General features: G+C 38.1%; 1 protein-coding gene across 4 annotated transcripts; it reads left to right on the top strand.

Moving 5' to 3' along the window:
• Positions 1-27,291, top strand: kansl1l (KAT8 regulatory NSL complex subunit 1-like). 4 transcript variants are annotated; one of them, XM_079822166.1, is made up of 16 exons: positions 1-186; positions 447-1,470; positions 8,261-8,402; positions 9,462-9,635; positions 9,736-9,860; positions 10,994-11,162; positions 13,379-13,508; positions 14,780-14,917; positions 21,586-21,732; positions 21,813-21,940; positions 22,093-22,214; positions 25,229-25,289; positions 25,386-25,492; positions 25,615-25,756; positions 25,825-25,910; positions 26,619-27,291. In XM_079822166.1, the coding sequence occupies exons 2-15, from the start codon at positions 521-523 to the stop codon at positions 25,906-25,908; spliced, it is 2,619 nt and encodes an 872-aa protein (XP_079678292.1). In that variant the 5' UTR covers positions 1-186; positions 447-520; the 3' UTR covers positions 25,909-25,910; positions 26,619-27,291. The 4 variants fall into 4 exon arrangements, with proteins under 4 accessions (XP_079678292.1, XP_079678291.1, XP_079678290.1 ...); XM_079822165.1 differs by having other exon boundaries at positions 4-186; positions 433-1,470; XM_079822164.1 differs by having other exon boundaries at positions 12-186; positions 22,093-22,271.

Below are 27,291 nucleotides of genomic sequence, written 5' to 3' on the forward strand. Positions count from 1 at the left end.
GGCGGCTTTTCAGTTTTGTGAAGGAACATCAGACGGATCAGTCGATTTCTGCTAATAAAACTGACAAATCGGTATTGTTTATGACTTGCAAGACTGTATTTATGATTCATTCATGGATGGTAATCTAATTCTGGCTATGATTTCTGGTCTGTCCGATTTTGTTTTTGAAATGAGCGGCTGTTAAAGGTGAGATGACGTTTTTTTCCCATCCTGCCGTTATTTTCATACTATTACGCTTATCGCGTGAGCGATTTTTTTTTGGTAATCTAACCGTTTACACATATTTGCAGTTGTTCTCTTGTTTTTCTGCTATAATTAGTTTTATAATATAGTTTTAAATAACGATTGTTATTGATAAAGTTATTCACTTTCACATAGTCATATCGCTTGTACAGTACGTTACTGTGTAATAATCGGTGTCTCTTTTAACAGATCTGTACGATCAGTTCACAGATTCAGTTGATGTTTTAAGACCTGGATCTGAGGATATATTCATCAGTTCCAGGACTGGGAAGAGGGAATGACTCACCCAAACATCAGATCAAAATCCATTAAATCCAAATTATCCTCTGCTTTGAGTGAGGATATGGACTGCAGCGGTGTTGCACTTGGTCTGGATGTGGACAATAGTTTTGGACAGAGGATTTGGCAGAACATCCCTTCAATGGTCCACCTGGACTTCCTATCCTCTAAAGGTTCTCCTCAGCTCCCAGAGATGCTCCTGTCGCCCATGTTTCAGGATTCACATCCCAAAGCCTTTCTGCTGTCAAGCCCGGAACCACTGCTCACCCTCCTCTCTTTGAACAGAAACTCGACTGGTTCTCTAGCAGGTGCTCCCCAAATGTGTTTCATGCCCATTCTTGAAGACAATGGACTAGACGTGGTAGAGCCCAGTCACAACCCCAACCCTCTGCGACATGGTTGTTCTACAAGAGACTGTCAAGTGGGCACCAAATCTCTTTCCTCAGAGCAAGCACCACATTGTAACAGGAAGAACGATGCTTCAAATCAGACATCGGTCGACAGTGTGGACGAAATGGAGGAAGGATTGATCATTCAGTCATTGTGGCATCTCTCCCAGCATGTTTCTTTGGCGAATCGAGCTGGACGTTTACAACAGAGGGTGTTGGCGATGCTTGGTGAACATGCCTCTAGACACTATAGCCACCAACTGGAGGGTTTGAAGAGCAAACTTCTTGAAACACGTTGTTCCCCGAAGTACCCCATGACATCAGAGCATCTTTTTCATGCTGTAGAGATGCAGGAGGTAGAGCAGGCTCTTGGAAGAAACCTTCAATACCCTCAAGCACACGGGCAACCTCTGAAATCCAGAGATGTGCAGAATTTAGCACACAGTGGCCATGCTGTTCTGCACAGGGTGCTGGAGTCCCTGGACTCAGATGCCACAGTTAGCAGCTCAGATGAGGAGTGGGAACATGAAGACGCCAAAGGGACCTCAGTGGAACCACAGTGAGTATGATGTGATGTTGAATGGTGTTACTGAATGTTTAGTTCTGACACATGGAAAAAGATGGACCTAATTGGAAGACATTAACAAGTATTTCTTTTATTGTACTCATAATGTTCAATATTTTTTAGGAGAACACAAAAGGGGTAGTTTTGATCTTGAAACAACAACAGTTCAAAGTGAAAAAATAACAGTTGTCTATCAAGCTCAATACATGGCAAACCATACAAGTCTTCTGAATCTTTATGATATTGTGTGAGAAACATGTGCTGATAGTTCACTGATAAACATTTATTAATATTTAATATTGAATGTTCTTTCTAGCTTTATAGCCTACACTCCCATGTAAAAAAGTAAGTTTTTTTTTAAATACAGTAAAAAATACTACGAAACAGTGATATTGTGAAATATTATTGCAATTTAATATAACTGTTTTCTACTTAAGATATGTTTTCTATTAAAATTTAATTTATTCCTGAATTTTCAACAGCCTTCAGTCTTACATGATCTTTCAGAAATCATTCTGATATGCTGATTTGCTGCTCAAGAAACATTTATTATCAATGTTGATGGATTGTCCCCCTGTCCAGGGTCTGCAATAATAGAAATCTAATTTCCAATAGAAATCTTTAAAACTTTATAAATGTCTTTACTGTCACTTTTGATTTGTTAATTTAATGCATCCTTTCTGAGTAAAAGTATTAATAAAAAAACAACCACCTTACCTCAGAATAGAATTGACACTATTACTATGCAAGTCAGAAAGCTTAATAAACAAATAAATATAAGTTTCTAGCTTCAAAATACCAACAAATAACCTTGGGTGAGATCTTGAAGTAGGTGAATTGAAGGCTAGAATTAATCTCTACATAGTAGTTGCCAGGCAGTAAAAGAGAGCTTCAAATGACAGGCCAGCCATGAGTCTTTGGCAAGCCGCGAGGGAGCGTAACGACAAGTTTGGGAAAACAAACAGCACCATAGAAGATGGAAAGAGGAAGCATTTGGCTCTGGCAGTGTAATGTTTCTTTAGGAGCTTTGCTTACAGACACAGAAGTACTCTGTTCTATACACAGCTGTTGAGAAATTGTCACCATTTTGACAGCAGATTTTTATCTAGTGTGTTCATGTGCAGCTGGCTCTTCCTCCGATCCTGTTTCTGTACAGCCGCAGTGAAATAGACAGCTGCACTCTCCTTTCCCTGGGATGAGTAAATAAATAGAGATGCCCTTCGCCAGCCTGTAGATCAGAGCTTTCATGTCCGTCTCTGTTATTTGCTCGCCCACTCGGCACTTACGCTGTAAGGTTGCAGCATACACTTGAATGGGAGAACATCCAGTATCATAAGACAAATCTTTGAAGTGAATGGAATGGTTATTGGAGTACTTTTTTCCTATTTGCATCTCTTCTAATCCCTCATTCCGTTTCAGACTTGTCAAGAAAATGGGCTTAGTTAGAGGTCTGTAAAATTGTGTATTTTTTTTAAAGCTTTATTTGTTTTACAATGGCTTTATTGGGCAAGAGGAGCAACATTAGGGTTGTATTGGATTATTTTGCCAGCATGCAGTTTTAAGCGCTGTCACAATATCATTGATATGGGTCAATGACAGTACGCTAATATTTTGTCCTATCAAAACTATTCAGACTACATTAAAAAGGCATACAATAACTTGAGTACTTGGAAATTCCTGCAACATTAAATGATTGGATCATTATTGCAGTGATTATTATGTTTCTAGCATGTTATATGTTTGGCCAAAGTTCTTCTAACCTTAATTGATGGAGTGTGTAGCTTAAACAACCATGCAGGAAGACACATCATGGCCATATTGCAGGATGACAATGTCAAGATTCATCAGGCTCATATTGTGAAAGAATGGTTGAGAGAGAGAGAGCATGAATAATCATTTTCACATATGAATTGGCATCTCTGAGTCCAGACCTTAAAGGATTAGTTCACTTTTAAATAAACTTTTGCTGATAATTTACTCACATCCATGTTATCCAAGATGTCCATGTCTTTCATTCTGTAGTCGAAAAGAAATTAAGGTTTTTGATGAAAACATTGCAGGATTTTTCTCCATATAATGGACTTCAATGGGCCCCGAACGGTTCAAGGTCCAAATTACAGTTTCAGTGCAGCTTCAAAGGGCTTTAAACGATACCAGACGATGAATAAGGGTCTTATCTAGCGAAATGATCGGTCATTTAAAAAAATAATAAAAAAGTTTAAGTTTTATATGCACAAATGCTCGCCTTGCTCTGTTCTGTGACTTCACGTAATACGCAATTACGGACGGCGTCTCCAGTTAATTTTGGGCAAACTAAAACACACCTATAAAACGCTGTTGCTCAGTAACGGTGGAAATCCATTTTGTTCGGTAATGCAGCGAGATGGAAACAGGGCAGCTGACTCAATGACTGATTCTAATGGCAGGATTGAAATAGTCCAGTCGTGGCAGCATTGAGATTCTTCCTCTGTTGGCAATGGTTGGCATTTGCTACATGTGCACCACCACGTTTCGTTAGATCTTCGTCTGCCCGATGCTTGAGAGGTGTGTGTCGCCGCAGCAGTCTCTTCCATCTGCCTAAATTCTTCCTCTGTGTACTCCCCGAAGTTCAAAATCATCCGACATCGTTGTTTTAAATTTTAACTCCCTTTTTTTTGTAAACAGCGTTTGACTTGGTATGTGCACGTTCAACTTGTAAACACTGACTCGGTACTTCCGCCTACGTCAAGCGTGACCTTTTCAACGTTATTGCGTATTACGTGACGTCACGAACGCGCATCACAGAACAGAGCAAGGCGAGCATTTGTGCTTATAAAACTAAATTTTTGTTTTGTTTCGCTAGATAAGACCCTTATTCATCGTCTGGGATCGTTTAAAGCCCTTTGAAGCTGCACTGAAACTCATTTGGACCTTGAACCGTTTGGGGCCCTTTGAAGTCTCTTACTGAATGGAGAAAAATCCTGGAATGTTTTCATCAAAAACCTTAATTTCTTTTCGACTGCAGAAAGAAAGACATGGACATCTTGGATGACATGGGGGTGAGTAAATTATCAGCAAAAGTTTATTTAAAAGTGAACAAATCCTTTAAATTCATTGAAAGTCTTTGGGATGTGCTGGAGTAGACTTTACAGAGTACTGGACTCTTGCATTGTCAATACAAGATCTTGACCAAAAATGTATGCACCTCTTGATGGAAATTTATAATAAACGTTAAAGAAACAAAATTTCAAGAAACATTAAGGTTTTTTTATGGTTTTAGTTTTACTTTAAAGGGGCTATATGCGTTTTTCTGAAATTTAAACTCGCGACTGACACCTGTGGCCAAAAAACAGAACTGCTCTTATTTTCTGATCGCTCTCGCAGCGGTGGTGACGTCACATCCGCAGACAGCGCGGGAAAAATCCGACCCGACAGAAAATAGGAAAAATAGGATACAGGCTTATAGGTGCACCCACTGTGAGCGGACAAGGTGTCAGTATGCTCATCAGGAGATGTTTGTGTCATAAATGGTAAAATAAAAAGGCTATTGTTACGTTTATTTTGGGGGGAAAGTTGCATATAGCCCCTTTAATAATATTAGTTTAACTATGTGGCAAGCAGGACGAGAGAGAACGGGGCGAGGCCGGTGGCGTGAGTGATAATGAGCTCCAGCTTGTGTCTCACGGAGGAGCTCGGATGCATAAAAGGAGTAGCGACGACAGGGAAGGACTAGAGAGGAACAGGCCTGGATTTTATGTTGCGTTTTGTTTACATTTTATTATGTGTATGGCCGTGAGGAGGCTGCCATTTTTACTTTCAGTTTGTTTATTTATTTAGTACAGTTTTTCTCCATTGCTTTGGCTCATTTCTTGAAACAGAAATTACATTCTCAAAATTGTAAGATCATTTGGCAAAACAGTCTTACAGTTCAGCACAACACTATAGCTCACTTGCAAAAGCAAATATCTCTCCCAAAACTGTTCACTCATGCTTCAGAACTAAATTCCTTTCCCATATAAATAGTCAGTGCCACGAAAGTGGCAAAGATCCTTCTCATTGCTTTGGCTCATTTCTTGAAACAGACCGGACGTTCTCAACACTCTTGGTGCTTTTGCCAAAATAACGTGGATGGTTCGGCACAACACCATGGTTCACTTGCAAAAGCTCATACCTCTCCCAGTTCACTCATGTGTCAAATCTAAATTTCCTTCTCATTTAAACAGTCATTGCCCCCAAAATGATTCGCCCCTTTGACATTGTGTAAGCACTGCAAGTCAAAATGTTTAGATGTTTTGTCACTATGGCAGAGGACCATTGAAATATCCCTCATGTCCACCTTTCAGTCTTAGCCCAGTCCTTCATTTTTGTCTAGCTAACAGAATACAATTGTGTATAAAACTGAAAAAAAATAAATAAATAGGATTTTAGGGTAAGAGTAGCCTCCAAGGTTTGACATCACACATTGCACTCATACTGCCAAGGAAATTGTAACCATTATCATTCACACACATAAAGTAACTTCCATACATCAGAGTAAAAAGAAAATGTATACAGCATAATATACTGTAATATAAACACACAAACAAAAAAACTATGAAAATGACCGTCCTCACCCTCCTGGCCATCCACACGCTGCTGTTCTCAATCTTACTGTAAACACTTATAAAATTTCTACTTTTCTAATGATATAATCTGGGTTTGATTTTTTTCAGAGATATTGTTAGAGTAAAGTATATGAATATATTGACCAAACAGTACACACAAGATCAGTACTGCATATTGATGAAAATATTTATTTCTCTCCACATTTGTAAAATCATTCGATTCATTCATGCATTTTCAAAGTTTTTTATTTATTTATATCTGCTGAGGTTGGGGTGAAGTCTCTGTCCAGCCTTTCTCAATGTCAACCCATGGGTACTCAGTAGAATCGCATCTGATAAATTTGGTCCCTGTCTTCTTTGGCCACATCCTACTCCAGGTCTACCTCTTCCTTCCCCTCTCTTCCCCTCTCTACCCCTCTCTTCCCCTCTCTTCCCCTTTCTACCCCTCTCTACCCCTCTCTTCCCCTCTCTACCCCTCTTCATCCACGGGCTCCCCCTCTCATCCTCACTCTTCCTCTTCCTCAAGCAGGCAGTTGCGCTTGTTCATTTTCTTGGCCAGGTGCCTCCATGTACAGAAATTGTACTGGTCCTGCTTGGTCAAGCTTACATATATGTTTGGCAGCATTCACAGTCATGGACAGCACCTGTCAGGTAACTAAACATACCGTTTGTTTGGTCATCTGAGATGTGTGAAAGTCCTCCTTTCCAAGGGATTCATATATGGTATTCATGGTATTATGTTATTGACTTATTTTGACAATTGAACAGACTATTGTGCATGTGATGACTTATACAATGAAATGACGCTGACACGTTTTGGAGCGAACGACCATTAGACTGAGAATCAAACAATCAGTTTAGATCAACAAGATCTATTCACTTGGAAATTGTGCTAAATGTAGGCTACCTGTACTTAATCATTTGCAAAGATGTACTGAGACATTGAGACATGTCCTTAGACATTTGCAATTTGATGAAATGAATGAGAAATGCTATTCTGTTGTGAACATTTGCCAAGTGGTTTGGAGATTTGTCCATGTTGTTTTGAGGATGTAATTTCTGTTTCAAGAAATGAGCCAAACCGGTTCCCGCCTCCTTAATCCCATGAACTGTTTTACAAACTATAAAATCCTTGACTTGCATACATTTGAACTGTGTTCAACTTTTTCCCATTGCATACGTTGCAATTCTGACTGCTTTTTTTGCTAAAAATTGCTGTAAGAGCGAACTCCCCTTAGTCTTGGTAGCAGCTGTCTGTGGTTGTTGGATCTGCTTCTCCACAGGTCATAGTTTCAGTGACTTTTTCATATATCCCGGCAATCTCAATTACCATCTATGCATCTCATCAGAGTTTCAAGCCAGTGGCCATTGCTCTGGAGTCTCTAAAGAAACTTGATTTGAGAACATTGCTACAAGGTTTTAAATAAGTTATTTGGTTTTAGTAACAGAATTGCTTAAGGGCGTTTTTTGTGGATCGAGATTCGGCTCTCAGCCAGTGGAATGCACACCTTTGACGTCAGCACTCTCTTTCCTTTCACAGATGTTCATGTTTTAAAGTGGTTAAGTTGTGGTTACTTAATTCTGAAAAAAAAATCAAAGGACCCAAAGTTTTACTGGAGCTTCAGTGTCTGCATAGTTGGCTTTGGAATATATGCAGTGCAATAAAGAGTTCATGTAGTGATATTATTTGGTCTGGACTCCCCTGAGGAACAAAGGAAGCAACAAAGCCATCTATGGTCTCATATTTACAATTCAGGAATGCTAGATTTGGTTGCTCACTTGTTCTATGCCATTTGTTTTGTTGAAGCAGGGATGTGCCCTGTAAATGTGTGTCGACTCCGAGAGAGAGAGAGACAGAGAGAAAGTTTTTATACAGGGATCAGGAAGACTCATTCTTCTCAATGTATTTGTTTGAGTTCACTGCTGCTCCACTGCTTTGTAGATATTCCTGGAATTTGCCCATTTGGAGTGAGAGTCTGCGCTAATGTATATATCTGCAGAGAGGAAGACAGGCAGAGAAATATCTTTATGGTCAGAAAGTTTTCCTTTTGTCTCTGTGATTGTTAAGCAAATTTTGGGTCAGTTTCATGAACAGGTTTCCTAAACACTCCCAAGATTGCTCCTGGAGGATTGTCTTTGTGTGAAGTCACTTTGGATAAAATCTCAGCTAAATGACCTTTTCTGTCTTTGTGTGGGGGTAGTTGGCGTGTCTGTGAGTTGAGATGGCTGAAGGACAGAGCTGAACTCTGCAGTCGCTGGACGTGGCTGCAGATGAGACTGTCTGAGCTGGACTCTCAGATTCCATGGCTCGAAAAACTCCAGCAGCAGATCCTCTCTAATAAGGTAAAGAACTAACACGGTATCTACTAGATCAGGAAGGAAATGGGCTGTGCAGTTAGAATTTCAAATTTTATGAATTGGCTCCCTGTGTGAATTTGATTTGAAATGACCATCTAACAGTGTGGTGAATGACTGAAAATGAATTTAGTCAGTAGAAAATTCAATAGTCTTGTGTAACAGATAAATTGGTACAAACAGTCAACAGTCATGAAAATGGCCTGCATATTTTTAGATAGTTTTATAAAAAAAATTAGGGCTGTCAAAAGATTAATCGCGATTAATCGCATCCAAAATAAAAGTTTGTGTTTACATAATATATGTGTGTGTACTCTGTTAATTATTATTTATATATAAATACACACACAAGCATGTATATATTTAAGAAAAAAATATTATTTTTATATATAAAACATTTATATTTATATATATTATAGATTATATAAATGTATATACATACAAATATTTCTTAAATATATACATGAATGTGTGTGTATTTATATATAAATGATAATTAACAGAGTACACACACATATATTATGTAAACACAAACTTTTATTTTGGATGCGATTAATCTTTTGACAGCCCTAAAAAAAATATATAATTTAATTTTAATCTATTGATTATAAGATATTGAGTAAATAGAGAATTCTGGGAAATGAAGTGCGTTTCCACCTCAGTTTTTTAAATGAAAATTAATTATGATATAATTATATAAATATAATGCACTTTATAAAATATAGCACACTTAATTTCAAAGAATGCTCTAATTTACAAATTAAATTAAACATTGATTATTAAACATTTTAAAATGTAATTCATACAAAAAAAATGTATTATGATAAAAACATGTATTATGATAAAATACATTCCCACAGTTTGACTTTGACAGATTTGAATTCTACTCCTTTAAATTCAATTTTGAATGGTAACTCTACAGCTATTTGATACTTCAATTCAGATTTCAAATTGTTGAATTGAACTTGAATAAAAAAAAAAAAAAAAATCACATTTAATTTCTAAATGGCACATTGAGGGTTTTTGATGCATTAATATGTCTTCCAGGGTCATGTGGTTTTAGCAGAGTCTCAGCCCCTGACGGACAGGCAGATCCAACACGCCTTGTGGACAGAGACCATGGATCTATCGTTCACAGCTGGGAACATGCAAGATTTGCACTCTGATCTAGAGATGGAACCCAGCAGCCCCACACGCCTTCTGAGGAACATTGAGAGACAGGTGCTTAAGAAAAGCACAGGCATTTAGAAAAGAACATAGACAAGAACACTGATTCAATCAACCCCACAAAATTCATGGTTGTATCTGTGTGTGTGTTCAGAGTGCGCAGCTGACTCAGATTGTGAACAGCCTAATGCCATCTTTGTCTGCCTCACCTTCTTCATCACCGATATCGAAAGGACCCTGCAATCGCTGGAGAGGCCAACAGAAAACAACTAACAGCAGGTGAGGAGCAAACCAGCACCTACAAGCTCATCAACAGGCTAAAATGAACCTCAGATATGTCACAGAGTCATTTTTTGAAAGTGCCCCTATTATGATTGTGATATTATCTTTCATGTAGTGTGTCATAAAGCTGTTTTTGAATGTAAAAGGTCTGCAAAGTTTAGAAAATGACAGTCTCCCTGCATGAACCTACGTAGGTTTGTAAGGTTTGTTGACCCACCCTCAAACACTGCAGTTGTTGCTGAGGCTTGGAAGAGTTTGTTTAGTGTTGTCGTCATGTGATGAAGACGCTGTTTTCTGTGCTGCGAAAGCAAATCCACTTTGCATTCACTTCAAAAGTATGAGGACTCGAATTGATAGGGTAAAACCAATGCCGTCGTTACTGTTCGTATCAATGTGTATACAAGTGCAGAGAAAGCTTCCAGAGCTGAAATTCAGGTATGTTATTGGCCATTTAGTTTCGACAATCACTGTAAGCGGCAGACCAATCACAACAGACTGGGCCACCTGACCAATCAGACCAGAGTAGGAAAGGAAAAAAAGTCTGAATCCTTTATTGAACCGCTTCAGACACCGCAAGAAAAGTGGTGATGCTGCAATGTACATTATGCAGAAATGGCATAATAGAGGCACTTTGAAATAAAAAAAGGAATTGTGATTAATTGTCCTACATGTTATTGAAGCATTGGTTGCTAGATATTTATTGGTCAAGAAACTAGATTGAAAGAGGAATATTCACACCAGAGATTTGTCATTGTTTTGACATGGTAGAGATCATTTTACTTAATCATACACAAGCTCCAAAGACACCTACAGGAAAGCTGTTTGTCTTAATATCATTCATGAATTTTGTATTTATTGCAGCACTGTAGAAGCTCCCTCATTTTGATACATGTTTATGTATAAATTTGTATAAATTTATGTATCTCATGTGAATGTCAGGATGAATCATTCGGCCCAGTGGGAAACGGAATGAGTGAGCAAGACATTTAAGAATTAGAAAGGGGGGAAAGGATGAGAAAATCTGAGTGGAGAGGAAAACCAATGAAACTCGCCCTCTTGTTGTATGATCATATTTCTGAAGATCCCTACTGTTGCAGCCAAATGACATACACGTGTGCCTTTGTTCACAGTGGGCCACAGTGTTTACACAAAGTCAGGCAGAAGAGGAAGCGAACATGTCACAGACAACAGTATCTCCCTCAGGTGGATGTCACCTCTATGTCAGCTCGGACTCGGCCGCTTGTTACTTATCACAAGCCTAGACTTTTCGTCATGGACCCGTTGTCTCACAGAGAACAGGTTGGAATTTATAAGCAAAATTGATGTAAAAGTGTCTTAACTTTTGGCAGTCACTGCTGTGTGCTACTGCATGTCCAACATTTACACTGCATATGTGTATATATGTGTGTGTGTGTGTGTGTGTTGGGGACAAAATGTCCCCACAAAGGTGGTAATATCCCAAATTCTTGTCCTTGTGGGGACATTGTTTGGTCCCCATGAGGAAAACAGATTATAAATCATACACTGTGTTTTTTTGTCTATGGAACATCCCCATAAAATATGAAAACCCAACGTGTGTGTGTGTGTGTGTGTGTGTGTGTGTATGTGTATGTGTGTTCATGTTTTTCTATCCTGGTGGGGACTTGCAACCTGCATACACACTGACTCGTGGGGACTTGTGTCACCGTGGGGACCTAAATTTAGGCCCCAATGAGGAAACAAACTTATAAATCATACAGAATTAGTTTTTTGTTTTTTTAGGTTTAGGGTTAGTGTAAGGGGATAGAATATACAGTTTGTACATTATAAAAACCATTACACTTATGGAGAGTCCTCACAAAGATAGTAAACCAGATGTGTGTGTGTGTGTGTGTGTGTGTGTGTGTGTGTGTGTGTGTGTGTGTTTGTGTTTTCCCAACAGCCCCACAGGGAGCTCAGAAAGAATAGCCTAGCTTTTTTCTATCCTTTCCCTTGAAAACTGCTAACATGCTGTGCTCAGGCCAGCTGCACTTTCATAAATGATGATAATCTTGTAATTGCTGCTGGCTGATTTGAGGTCTACCCTGCTGTCCTTCAGTGTCCTCTATGATCAGCCTGGAATTGTAAATCAGACATTTTAATTTTAAGGCCAGAACTTGGAATCAGCAGGATGAAAATGTATTTACCAAAATGGAATGTAATAACAAAAACAGACAAACAACACTGAATCTGTTATATGAATAGTTCAGCCAATAATGAAAATCCTGTCAAATGATATGCTTTGTTCCAATTTTGTATGACTTTATTCATTTAGTGGAACACAAAATTAGAATCTCAGTGAAAGCATATTGTGAGTATGGGACTTTTTTAAGCTACACAAACACCATAAATACCATAACAATTGAGTCTGCAACATAGAAAAATAAACAAAATAAATATATTTTTGCAATATATTTGCTGGTGATGTTTTTATATGGCCATAACTTTTTGCAAAAAGAATCTCATTCATTTTTTGATCTTTGTGTCATGGGTCACAGCATGTCAGTAGAAAAAACTGTAAGAGTTGGTAAGTCTGATTAATTTCCATGAATTCAGTTCAGACTGTGCGTTTCAATTAATTGAACAATAACTGATTCAATTATTCATTTGTGTGAGCACTCAAAAATTGGTCTCTATGTGGCATTTTCAGTTTTCCATGTATTGTTATGCATAGTAAATGAAAATGGTTATTATTATTATCATTAAATTATTCCTATTCTTTAACTATACTTTTATTCAGGTTTGGAACAACATGATGACAGAATCCTCTCAGTACAAACCTAGTCCTTTTATAAAACAGTGTGTGTGCCAGCCCTCTTCACATTGCACCGTGACTCACACCATGTTTTGAGTCTATTTTCCAGCTGGTGCCTGGTGCACTTCCTTTAACCTTGTTTATGATTCTCATTTTTATAGCTATTTGATTCTGGCTGCCATGATTTTCCTTTTCATGCATTGCTTATGTCGTAATGGTTCCCCAGAGCACTGCGTGCCATAGATTTGACCTTATTAGAGGGATAGTTGTATGAATTTCTTCTGCTGAACACAAAAAAATATATTTTGAACAATGTCTGTAACCAAACAGCTGATAGGCCCCATTGATTTCCATAGAATTTTTTTCATACCATGGAAGTCAATGGGCCCCATCAACTATTTGTTACCCATATTCTTCAAAATACCTTCTTTTGTGTTCAGCGGAAGAAAGAAATTCATACAGGTTTGGAACAACAAGAGGGTGAATAACTGACGACAGAATTTTTCGGTGAACTATCCCTTTAACTTAGCTGTGTACGTCCAACTCTTTTTATTTGTTTTAATGCTCAGTTGGACAAATCAGGACTGGATTGTTTAGCTGCAAATCAGGCCTTTAGCATCATGAAGAGACATTTGATTACTAATTATGCTTCCCGAGATTTGTATTCTCCCATCTGCCCATAACTTCTCAGAACTTCCCTGTTTTGGTTACATCTGCCTTCTTTCTTTCTTTCTCTTCACAGGTTCTGCCGTCTTCCCCTTCTCTTTTTCCCAATTGCGCCTCCTGTGATCCTGCCTCTGTGTGCACAAACCCTGCATGCAGAAAAGAGAGTACAGGCGGCAAAGTGCATCGTGTTCTATCACTGTCCTCAGGTAGAGAGATGAATGGTTTAAAACTGACATTTTTCTTGCTCTATCCACCATCTTGCAAGGATTTTTTTTCCATGGAGACTGTCGTAATGCTATTTAAATGGTCTTCTCCACAAAGGATACATGTGATGTTGTTTTAGATGCCTTCAAATGCTACCTACGTAGGCAACTCTCTAGGTTTTAGAACAGAGTCTGTCTTAAGCAGTAGCAGAGTGTTCATATGTTTGCAGTGGTAATTGGATGTTATGATATTAATGGTTTTATAAAGGTTAAAGGTTAATACTACAGCAATCCATTAATCACTCATCCATCTCACTGCATTAGGCCGTCACTTCAATTCACTCAGAATAAATTGCCTTATATCAGACCGTTACTCCATCAGCATGTCAAAATTGTGCCGTTCCTGCTGTTTTGCTGATTGCGTGTAGCAGCAGGAATGTGGAGTAGGTAGATAAAATTAGCCTTGGTTGTCATCGGTATAAAACCTCTGTGTTCAGTTCAAACTGTAATATGACTCAAATGCAACATCCCGTCATTTTTCACATTTGACAATGTTTTGACATTTTGACAATGTGTTTTAATATTTTATTTATCTACAGATGCTTCAATACTAACTAACCACAGCCTCACATCTACTTTATCACCACTATATTTAAAGGGATAGTTCACCCTAAAAGGAAAATTAGCCCATGATTTACTCACCCTCGAGCCAGCCTAGGTGTATATGACATTCTTCTTTCAGACGAATACATTCGGAGTTATATTAAAAAATGTCCTGGCTCTTCCCAGCATTATAATGGCAAAAAAGTTCATCCATCCATTACAAAAGTGCTCCACACAGCTCCAGGGGGTTAATAAAGGCCTTCTGAAGCGAATTAATGGGTTTGTGTAATAAAACTATCCATATTTAAAACTTTATGAAGTAAAATATCTAGCTTCCACCAGACCACCTTCTGTATTTATTAACCTCCCGGAGCCGTGTTGATTACTTTTATAATGGATGGATGCACTTTTTTGGGCTTCAAATTTTGTGCTGCCATTTACTGCCATTACAATGCTTGGATTAGCCAGGACATTTTTTAATATAACTCCGATTGTATTCGTCTGAAAGCAGAATGTCATATACTCCTAGGATGGCTTGAGGGTGAGTAAATCATGGGGTAATTTTCATTTTTGGGTGAACCATCCCTTTAAGTGCAGTGCAACTATAAAGTTTTCCTATTGTGTGTTATTTGAAGGATTTTTTACTATGTCCTGTTTACTCTATCCATCAGAAACTCCATTGTCCTTCCATCTTCAAAATGCTCTGTTTGAAGAAAATGTGCTTCAGCAATCTCTCCTCTTGAAGACAGAGCGCTCCAGTCCCCATCACTGTCTCGGCTCTAGAGGCAGAGTCTCCCGATCGCTATTCAGTAAGAATGTGTTTGTTCTTCCCAATGTTTCTTTATTGTCTATTTTAATAGAAACAGCAACAAAAACTGTTGTCGCAAAATGTGTCAAACTAAGAGACTTAAATTAAGTTCAGTAGTTTGCCATTAGAATTTTGATAAGCTACAAATGAGACACTTAATAAAAACACACAGCACATAATAATTAGGTAGAATAATGAAAGGATCATGACTGGAGTAATGGCTGCTGCAAATTCAGCTTGTTGAGGCACTCTACACACCTACACACACTTTGTAAAAAAAAATCAGTAAAATACCCAAAAACCACTAGGCCAGTGTTATATATTTTGTTCAGTTGAGTACTTACAATATCCCAAATGTTTCCAACTATTTGTTAATCGTAAGAAAATTGCTATTTTAACCAAGGACCCGGGATGTGTGAGAGAGTCGCCTGTCAATTGCGTCATATCTGCGTTACCCTCGGTTTCCAGTTTTATTTTGCAGCCGAGTCATAGCAGCCGCTGAGCGAACGCACAGAGTAACGTCATAACATCATTTTCAACACACTCAAATGTATCTAATATGATAAACAGAGCTGCGTTACCTCATACTCATGACCAGAAAAGGCGGAAGTGGCGCCGGCAACTGTGGCATAATAAAAGTCCTGCCGGCGACTATGATATAATAAGAGTCCCGCTGCTCGTGAGGCGTGTTTTCCGCTCTTCTTATTAACAATCGCTCCAGCGGCCTTGCTCAGCTCCCACGACACTCGGTCCTGCTCTGCTTCATACTTCAGTAACGTTAATAATCGCATCCATGAACATGTTTTCTGCCCGAGTCCTATCCCGATTCTTTTCCACTAGCTGTGAGGTGAAGACCACATGTCCCAAGATTCTGCGCTCAAATGCGGCGTCATCAAACTATGCCTTTGTTTTGAATAGGCAACCTCTAGTGGACGAAAAGTAACAAAAAGTTACATAGTGCAGCTTTAAGCAAACACACCAATGATCTTTCGTTGCTCGTTGCGGTCAAGCCCCCTTAGTATTTCCATGATCTCCTTGATATTCTTTTTATTAACAGTATCAATACAATCTCAAACAACCTTTATTCCATGTATAACCTATTTATTATTTCAAGAACAATTTGATTATTATTTATACATATAATTTTATACACTACCATTTGAAAGTTTGGGGTGAGTAAGATTTTTTTTAATTCAGCTATATGAAAGATAGTAAAGACTTTTACTTTGTTTATACATAGTTTCCACAAAAGTTTTAACAGCAAAACTGTTTTCAACAATCATAATAAGAAGAAATGTTTATTGAGCAATAAATCAGCATATTAGAAATATTTCTGAAGGATTATGTGACACAAGACTGGAGAAATGGCTGCTAAAAATTCAGCTTTGCCTACATTTTAAAATATATTTAAATAGAAAATGGTTATTTTTACTGTATTTTTGATCAAATAAATGCATCCTTGTTGAACATGATACTTACCAACCTCAAACTAGTGTATATTTAATTGATGTACTATTTATTTATTAAAACATAACCTATATATATCTTAAACATAACCTTATTTATTTCCATGTTGTGACATCACAACAAGCATGTTTGCCTAAATAATGTTCAGGCACCTCTGTCCTCAATACTTTTTAATACACAGTGATGCCCATTCCCAGTGCAGATCTGAAGGTCATGTTGAAGTCGATAGCTGCTCCACAGTCTTAATGCATTGCTGGGGTTGAAGTGAGCTGACCTGGCACTGGACTCTGACTCACCCGCTCTAATCATTAATGGTCTGCCACTCTTCTCTGCTCTGCTGGTTATTGTCTGACTAGGGGGCCTAATGATCCTGAAACAGCAATGCTATTCTTAACGGAGAGATATTGTCAGAGTGAGTGAGTGATTGCACTGGAATGGAAGTGTGGTACGGGTTTCTAAAGTGAAAAAGCGCCTCATGCTGTTTAGTTGATTTTCTGCCAGTGCTTTCCCTGTAGTCAATGAACAAACTGCAAAAAAATAAGTAGGAAAGCTAGGAATATTTCCTCAACAATCATCTCAGTGTCAGTTCTTCTGAAGTCCAGTGTGTGGGATGATGTTTTAAAGTGTGTGTAGGCTGCTGGATGGGTTTAGTCATAATGTTGTGGTGTATTGTTTATGTTTATCTCTGTGGCTCAGGCAGTCTATCCGCAATCCTTTAGCTTTCAGAACATGAGTGGAGATCTACACTGACTCACAAATCCAGCCTGAAGGCACTGTAGCCCCCGTAGTATTTCCATGATCTTCCTGATATTCTTTTAAATTAATATTGTAAATAATACAATCTCAAACAACCCAATACTTTGTAACAGCTAACATGTTGAGTCCATGCAATTTTTTAAAATTTAAATCAGAAAAATAAAAGGCAGTATAACAAATACTGCTATGACCTTTAAAGAGCACCTATCATGGAATTTTGAAATTTACCTTTCATGTAGTGTGTAACATAGATCTAAGTGAACAAAAACATCCTGTGATAGCTTGAAATATGACAGTGCACCGTATATATAGTTATTTTCTTTCAAAAGTAAGAGTCGACTCGGAGTCATTTTTAAGAATCGTTAGAAGAACGAAGCTTTTTCTCTGACTAGATGACGTCAACTTGTCAAGTTATTTGAATACGATACGCCCACTTATTGCGCTCCAAGACGCCAGTGAAAACTAGAAAACATCATGGCGACGAGACGCTATGTTCTGAAGTGCGACTCAAAAGCAAACTTTTTTCATCTGCCCAAGGATGAGCATTTGAAGACTAAGTGGCTTGAAGACAAACCATACATCGTCGCGATTGAGTGTTTATTATTAGTCGTCAAATGTATGTTTCGCGATCTCAGGAAGCTTTTATTATGGACTTTTATTATGGCACATGGTATCTTCTTTGTCTGTCTGTACCATATATGGATTACATGTGCACAGAGCGCCCTCCGGCTGCCAGTATGAATTGAAAACAACACATAAGAGACTCAATCGCTCATGATTAGGCTATTTCTGCCCATTTTGAGGAAGTATTGAATAAAAAATACTCCTCTGTTTAGAAATTTGACAGACATCTGAGAATCTACCAATATTTCTCCTCATCTGCACACTTTTGAACTAAAAGCCCTGAGGGATGTTGATTTGTCGCGAGTCTTCGTGAGGAGTTTTTTTATGAATGAGATCAGCTGAGGCTCATATTACAATCAAACAGTACCGACGCGGTTTTCATATTCATAACTCCTGAAACATATTAACAAATTACTGTCATTATAAGACTTTGATGGGCGTTCCGTTTCCGAGAATATCTGCACAGACTATACCAATCACAACTGACTGGGTCATTGGACCAATCACCGCAGATTAGCGTCACGTAAAGGCGGGGTTTTGAAAAGTGAATCACTAAAGGAATCATTTGAGAATCGCTGTCAAAACAGGTAAAAATAAATGCATATTATAAGAAAACTAAAGTCTTTTTTGTCATTGCATGCATGCAAAACTGTTGTTGGGGACTTCTAAAACAATATTTGGAACATTTTAAATGCCATGATAGGTGCTCTTTAAATAATTTACAGTTTAAATAATACATCTTTTTCCATTACATTACAGTTTTTCTCAGTTGCTTTGGTACATTTCTTGAATCACCCTTAAGATTTTCAAACCAAGTTCATTTCTCAAAACAATTCATAGAAACAGCACCACACAATGGATTACCTGCAAAAGCATGTAACTTGCTCAAAATCCTTAGTTCATCTCTCGTAAGTATTGATGCCAATGAACATGAATCAGTGCCATCCGAATGACAAGTCCTTGTGTCATTGTTCACAAACAAGATAATCAAAATGTTTAGTCATGTTGTCAATATAACAATAACCTCAGTATTTTCAGATGTAAACTATTGCTGACAATGATTGAAAATGCACAAGACTGCACTTTATGTTTATGGCATAAATAAATTTAAACAGTACAAATGTACACATTACTCTATGTGGGATATTGATTGCAAGAGACTGGACAGGTTTCACAGTTACACTTTTACTGTTGTTTCTGTCAAGATATATACTGTAAAGAAAAAGACAAGACCGATCAGGCATAACATTATGACCTAATATTGTGTTGGTCCCCTTTTTGCTGCCAAAACATCCCTGACCTATCGAGGCATAGACTCCACCAGACCCCTGAAGGTGTGCTGCGGTATCTGCACCAAGATGTTAGCAACAGATCCTTTAGGTGGGGCCTCCATGGATTGGACTTGTTTGTTCAGCACATCCCACAGATGCTCGATTGGATTGGGGATCTGGGAAATTTGGAGGCCAAGTCAACACCTCAAACTCATTGTGCTCCTCAATCCATTCCTGAACCATTTTTGCTTTGTGGCAGGGTGCATTATCCTGCTGAAAGAGGCCACAGCCAGCAGGGAATACTGCTTCCATGAAAGGATGTACATGGTCTGCAACAATGCTTAGGTATATGGTACGTGTCCAAGTAACATCCACATGGATGGCAGGACCCAAGGTTTCCCAGCAGAACATTGCCCAAAGCATCACACTGCCTCCGCCGGCTTGCCTTCTTCCCATAGTTCATCCTGGTGCCATGTGTTCCCCAGGTAAGGCACGCACCCGGCCATCCATGTGATGTAAAAGAAAACGTGATTCATCAGACCAGGCCACCTTCTTCCATTGTTCCGTGGTCCAGTTCTGATGCTCACGTGCCCACTGTTGGCGCTTTTGGCAGTGAACAGGGGTCAGCATGGGCACCCTGACTGGTCTGCGGCTATGCAGCCCCATACACAACAAACTACGATAAACTGCGCTGTGTATTCTAAAACCTTTCTATCAGAACCAGCATTAACTACTTGAGCAATTTGAGCTACAGTAGGTCGTCTGTTTGATCGGACTCCATGGGCCAGCCTTTGCTCCCCATGTGCATCAATGAGCCTTGGCCGCCCATGACCCTGTTGCCGGTTCACCACTGTTCCTTCCTTCAGAGATGCTCTGAACCAGTCTGTGGCGAACAGCGAGGCAGAGGGACCGTGAGGGCGGGACGAGGCGGCGCTCATCAGGGAGGATGAGCGCCAGCTGCGCGCCGCAGCGATCTCGGCCCTCGCGGAGGAGTGAGGGACTATAAAGGAGGAGCGACGACAGTGAGGGACGAGAGAGGACCAGGCCTGGATTTTATGTTGTATTTTATTTATGTTTTGTTATGTGTTGCTGCAGTCGACCGTGAGGGGCTGCAGCTTATTATTTTAATTTTGTGTTTATTTGTATGTAGGCGACAGTCGTCCGCGAGGGGCTGTCGCCACCATTTTAGTTTGTGTTTGTTTAATTAAAAGTTATTTTGATTGTCCGCCGGTTCCCGCCTCCTTCTTCCCGTACAATAAACGTTTACTACACAGTCATCTAGCTTTACAATTTGGCCCATGTCAAACTCGCTCAAATCCTTACGCTTGCCCAATTTTCCTGCTTTTAACACATCAACTTTGAGGACAAAATGTTCACTTGCTGCCTAATATATCCCACCCACTAACAGGTGCCGTGATGAAGAGATAATCAGTGTTATTCACTTCACCTGTGTGTTACATTATGTTAAGTATATTTACTGTATAATGTAAAATGCAAGTGGACTACTATAATATGACAAATTTTTTCCCCCAGCATTTGGCTGTACCTTTTAACCCTGCCTCAGCCTCTGTAAGGTCATGATTGAGAACATGTGGCCCTTGCCGGTTTATTTCCTTGTTGTCAGAATTTGCAACACAGTGTGGTACTCTGTCTATATATGCTCGCCAAATAAAGCTTCATGAGATGCATCTCTGAGCTATTTTAGTGAACTGGTTGATCATTGGTCATAACCCTTTACATAATCTTGCCCTTTACATTTCCCTTCATTAGTGAAATTCAAAATTCATCTCCACAATTCATCAATTCAGGACTGATTTACAAAAAATAAATAAATAAAAAAAGTGTAATAGAAATGTATAGAAAATATACGTGATGCATTATGACACCTATTTCAACCATTTTGCATTTATTGACTTGTGCAAGGAACTAATGCCTAGATGTTTTGAGGGATAAGACTATACAACAGAGAACCAGGATAATATAACTCTATAATAACTCTATTTTTTGATCAACATGACATAACATGACATAATTGCAATTGATAATGTAGGAAACAGCAGACAATTGTACATAATCAAGTGCATTAATGTAACAAAAGCATTTGCAATTTATTCAAAACGATGATAAATTGCTTTTATGATGTGCACAAATGACTAGATGATGTGGAGGTTGAACGAGTAATTTTGAGACCACAAGTGACTGAGAAAAATGACCAAAGCGACTGAGAAAAACTGTAATAAGAATATGATTTTTTGCGTGTTATATTAAAGAGAATATGGGGCGTAAATGTGATTTATTAGACATATAGTGGATATAATGGAAATATAGTCACAATGTAAAAAATGGCCCTAAATGCCCTAAAATAGGCTTCATTTACTTTATGCAAAATATTATTTCTTATTTCTTTCTTTTGATTTTGGGGTGATGTGATCTTGACGTGTTTTGTGAAACTCACCCATGTGTGCAATGAATATTCATTGTTTTCTTATATGAATATGCATGTTCTGATAAATAGGAATATGTCTTTACGTTCTATAATTAATGATAATAGATTGCAGTCCCCGACCGAAAAACGGAAAGAACTTGAAGAGACACAGAAGGGAGAGCACTCCTATACGATGGGCATGTACCCAAGAGCACCGCAGTCGAGCTTACAGAGAGGGCAAGAGGAGGAGACACTGCTCTGACAGGCCAATGGGTACCGTACATGTGTTTAATTTCACTCATATACAACAAAGACTCTGAGATGTTTAAGGTAGTAATACTGCTTTGTTCTAGACTTGCAGATCTCCAGTATTACACCCAAGTCTGATCTGCTCTCCCAGAGTGATGATAGTCAAGTGGAGGAATCTTTAGACGATGTGACCGTCTCTTACTGTACACCCATACAGCAGAGAAACTCACAGGTCTGCCCTTTGACCAAACCATGAATACTATATATCTCAATTTGCTCTAATCCAAACAAAGATCAGTGTTTCTCACCTTGAGGGGAATGCTAATCTAGTTAGATGTTAATATTTTGAGGAAAATAATCATATACTGTCCTGTTTTGTTTTAGTTTCCATTGCGCAGGAGGAACCGTGAGAGTGTTTTCAGCACTGATGACATTGTCATTCCCATGTCTTTGTTCACCTCAGACAAAGTGGAAAAACTTCAGTATAAGAACATTTTGACACCCAGGTATTGCCATCAGAGAGACATCAGGAGCTGCAGTATACTACCATTCAAAAGTTTGGGGTCAGTCGTTTTTTTTTATTTTTGATTTTGAAAGAATATTCTTTCAAATGCTCACCAAGGCTGCATTTATTTGATAAATAAATATTTTTGTGGAAACTGATATTTTATCAGAATTTTTAGTTGAATAGAAAGTAAAAAAACCAGCATTTATTTGAAAAAGAAATATTTTGTAACATTATAAATCACCATTGATCCATTTATGTAATTCATCCTCGCTGAATAAAAATATTAATTTCTAAAAACAGAATACTGCACTGACCCCAAACTTTTGAATGATAGTGTATTTGAGTGCTAATATGATGTTAGTTTTACTGTTTAAGGCTGAATCCGAAATCGCCCCCTAAACCCTCAATCACTATTCCCTATGTTAGTCCACTAATACGGTTCACTTGAAGGAGTGAATGAAAGCGAGTGAGCGAATTCGGACAGCCGTTGAGTACACTCATCGGCTGTACACTCGTTATTGCGGTGCAGTGTGGGATAAAATGAGTACACTTGAAAACATTGAAAACAAACATCATCCACTACAAATGGCTGTCACTTCAAATAGTGCCCTATTTAAAGGGTTAGTTCACCCAAAAATTAAAATTCTGTCATTAATTACTTACCCTCATGTCGTTGGACACCCGTAAGACCTCCGTTCATCTTCGGAACACAAATGAAGATATTTTAGTTGAAATCTGATGGCTCTGAAAGGCCTCCATTGGCACAATGCACGGTTCACTCTCAAGACCCTTAAAAGGTACTAAAGACGTCGTTACAAAGTCCATCTCACTACAGTGGTTCTAAAATAACTTTATGAATCGGCGAGAATAGTTTTAGTGCGCAAAAAACCCCTAAATAATGACTTATATAGTGATGACGATTTCAAAACACGGCATCATGAAGCTTCGAAGCGTTATGAATCAGTGAGTTGAATCATGATTCGGATCGCGTGTCAAACCGCCAAACTGCTGAAATTTGGCGATCCAAACTGCTGATTCGACTCACTGATTCATAACGCTTCAAAGCTTCATGATGCCGTGTTTTGAAATCGTCATCACTATATAAGTCGTTATTTAGGGTTTTTTTGCTCACAAAAACTATTCTCGCCGATTCATAAAGTTATTTTAGAACCACTGTAGTGAGATAGACTTTGTAACGACGTCTTTAGTACCTTTTAAGGGTCTTGAGAGTGAACCGTGCATTGTGCCAATGGAGGCCTTTCAGAGCCATCAGATTTCAACTAAAATTAATTTGTGTTCCGAAGATGAACGGAGGTCTTACGGGTGTCTAATGACATGAGGGTAAGTAATTAATGACAGAATTTTCATTTTTGGGTGAACTAACCCTTTAAGGGTATAGGGCAGCGATTTCGGATTCAGCCCAAGTGTTTTGATTTTAACTCTCATTATATAATTATATTTTTCATGATTGTAATAATATTTTGGTTATTTTAGTAGTTAAAAAATAATAAAATACATTTCATTTGTAAAGTATTTAAAGGAACACTCTGACTTTTTGGGACTTTATCTTATTTCCCGTATCCCCCAGAGTTAGATAAGTCCATACATACCATTCTCATCTCCGTGCGTGCCATAACTCTGTCTGACACACACACCACTGGCCTAGCTTAGCACAAAGACTGGAGGTAAATAGCTCCAGCTAGCCTACTGCTCAATAAGTGACAAAATAATGACAACATTTTCCTATTTACATTTTGTGATGTGCATGGTTACATTGTGTACTAAGATTAAAAGTTGTGATTTTCTAGACCGATATGACTAGGAACTATACTATCATTCCTGCGTAATGATCAAGGAATTTTACTGCCGTACCATGAGTGCAGGGCAGGCGCAATTATATATTATGCAGCACCTGAAAATAGGCTACCTTCCATCAACATAACCAACGTGTAACAGACTTCATTATGATTTAACTTATAATTTGTTTTTTGTGCACATTTTTGACATTTCTGTGTGTTTAAATAGGTTTAAGGTCTGCATTATCTGTTTTAATAAGTAGGGAGTTTTATTTTGCTATGGAAAGATAGTGAGAGCTCGCGGTTCATCGGAGTGATTAGGCAGATTTAAAGTTTGCAGTTTGTTAAGCACCCCCGAAAAGGCATAAGGTGTGTATGCGCTTGTTTACTGTCATCTGTAATGAGTATTTTTGTGTATTTCGCTATATGTTAATGATAATGCTATGAAGAGAGAGAGTTTGTGTACGAGATGTTAATGCGCACTTCTTTGCTTTATTTGTTCAGCTCTTACGGGGATTTTTTGGAGATCAAACGGTTTCAATAAACTCCATGAAACATCAGTAAAGTCTGGCCATCATTCGGACAGGTCCGCTACACAACGTGACAATCTGCTGCTTGCGCAGAGAGCGCTGGGGAATATTTGCAGGTGCTGCATAATATCATTGCGCTGCTGCACTTATGGTATGGCAGTAAAATTCCTTGATCATTACACAGGAATGAGAGAATAGTTCCTAGCCATATCAGTCTAGAAAATCGCAACTTTTCATTTTCCGTCGGTCTTAGTACACAATGTAACTATACACATCACAACATGTAAATAGGAAAATGTTGTCATTATTTTGTCACTTATTGAGTCTTTGTGCTAAGCTAGGCTAGCAGTGAGTGTGTCAGACAGAGTTATGGCACGCACGGAGATGAGAATGGTATGTATGGACTTATCTAACTCTGGGGGATACGATGAATAAGATAAAGTCCCAAAAAGTTGGCGTGTTCCTTTAATTCACTGGATTATCTAAAACTAGGCATTACTAAGCAATTAAATCAAATAATTTTTCTTAGAATTTCCAGAAAAAATATCTATATTTTACTATACTTTTGCTCTGACCGACCACCCATAGGGTGCTTGATAGATGCTCAATGAGTCACTTTCAATAACTGCTGATGCATAAAGATGTGGATGAATTCATGTGTATTCGTTTCTCTTTACTCACTTCAGTTGGCGAAAGGTGGATATGTCTCCTTTACTGAAAAGAGAGGAGGATGAGCAGGAGGAAGGGGTATGTTTTATAGTTATAAACTTACTGTAGTTCATAAAAATTATGAATATCATCAGTGGCAGTTTGTTGTGGAGTGATTGGCTTTATCTCTCTCAGTTAGAAGCAATAGAAGATGAAGATTTCTTTCAGAGACACCAGAGTTATGAGCGTAGAGAGAAACTCTGCGGGTCCTGCTTGGATCAGGACAGAACAAACAGAATCAGGTCTGTGTGTATTATGGCTATTGTATATGTGGACTTATTGCACATATATTCTCCAGTACATATTTGCTGCTGATGATTGAACTTTTCTTTGTTGTTTCTTTCCTTTTTCTTTCTCTCCACAGGTCATCCAGGAGAAGCTGCTCTTTTGTGTCCGTGAGAGACCACGCTGCTCACTGTCACCCACCTGTATATTCTCCTGTCCCCTCCACCTGTTCCTTCAGTCCTCCTGAAGCTCCGGCAGAAGCCAGTGTGGAGGACAGAGAGGTAAAATGTAATTTTATTTGATCTGTCTGTCTATCAAACTTGCATTCATTTGTTTCCCTCTTATGTAGCCATTGCCACCATGGAAGATGCGGATGTTCCCTCTGACTGGTGAAGAGGAGGAAACTTTGAGGTGTAATGAAGATAAGATTTAATGGTGAGGGTGCTTCTCTTTTCTTAAATTGTGCATCCTTGTTTTCTTTCCTTGCGTCTTAGATGTATATTTTTTAAGACATGAGGAAACGATGCGAGATTGAGATGTGAGGACGGATTTTTTTCATCAAAAAACAAAATCCTGAAACAAATGTATCAGTTTCCACAAAAATATTAAGAAACACAAATGTTTTCAATATTGATAATAATAAGAAATGTTTCTTGAGCAGCAAATCAGCACATTAGAATGATATCTGAGGCATCATGTGACTGGAGTAATGATGCTGAAAATTCAGCTTTGCCATTACAGGAATTAAATATATTCAAATAAAAAGGTAGTTTTGAATTATAATAATATTTCACAGTATTAATCATTGTTTTAATAAAATAAATGCAGACTTGATGAGCATAACCTTCTTTCAAAAATATTAAAAAGTCTTGCCCACCTCAAACTTTTGAATAGTAGTGTAAATCATTTCAGATGTTACACTCTTACTTAATCAGAATCACATTTAGAATCAGAGTCAGTTTTTGGACTTTTTGCAGAAAGTTATGATAACTAAAATGCACAATTACTACAGTTAACATTGGAGATAGGCATCTAAACAGATTGCATTGTGTTTAAATGTAGTTAGACAGTTATTTAATTTAGAGAAATAAATGCTTTTCTTGCTTGTCATTCGTTTGACTGATTATTCTGTGCTTTTTACAGACTTCCAGAGCACCAAAGCACAACATCTGAGATGGACCAGGAAATGACATCACATTGAGGCACAATCTCAGCCATCATGGTTCCACTCTGTTACATAAATCACTCTTTACACACAGTGTAGTAAACTGATGTTTTTTCCACATTGTTTCTTTAGCCTCTAAAGTTTTTTTTCCCTCAAAATATTTTTGCATAAATTATTTTTTTAAAGATTTTAAAGTGTTTTTATCCTACAGTCTTGTCAACAGTGTAATTTATTAAATAAAACCTATTAAAAGTATAAACTGCAAGGAATTACATTATTTATGTAACCCATTTTTGTGATATATTTATTTTAATATAAGTACAATGTATGTTTACTGTGCTCACATTTTTGAAAGGATAGAACTAATCATTAATGATTTTCTTTGAACTCTCATAACTCATATTTTTCCATCATTTATCCAGTACTGTGGGAAAAGCACTGTGTTGTAAGGAGTTTAAATTTACCTCATACAACATTAAAGTGATTTAGGCTGCCTCACTTTGAAGTTAACAGTCTTCCTTTATCACATTTTATGAACACAATGGAGACCTTGTTATTTGAGGGATTTAAATACAACTAAACATCAATGGAGAGAATTTGTGAATTCTCTTTGAACTTCCAGTTAAAATAAATGAATCATCTTAAAACTCC

This window comes from Gobio gobio (assembly GCF_949357685.1).
Source record: "Gobio gobio genome assembly, chromosome: 7".
NCBI classification, from domain to species: domain Eukaryota; kingdom Metazoa; phylum Chordata; class Actinopteri; order Cypriniformes; family Gobionidae; genus Gobio; species Gobio gobio.

Coding starts and splice junctions, on each gene's coding strand:
- kansl1l (XM_079822164.1), top strand. CDS start 521: ATGACTCACCCAAACATCAGATCAAAATCCATTAAATCCAAATTATCC. Junction 8,403..9,461: donor AGCAGATCCTCTCTAATAAG/GTAAAGAACTAA, acceptor TATGTCTTCCAG/GGTCATGTGGTTTTAGCAGA. Junction 22,272..25,228: donor CTACCATTCAAAAGTTTGGG/GTCAGTCGTTTT, acceptor TACTCACTTCAG/TTGGCGAAAGGTGGATATGT.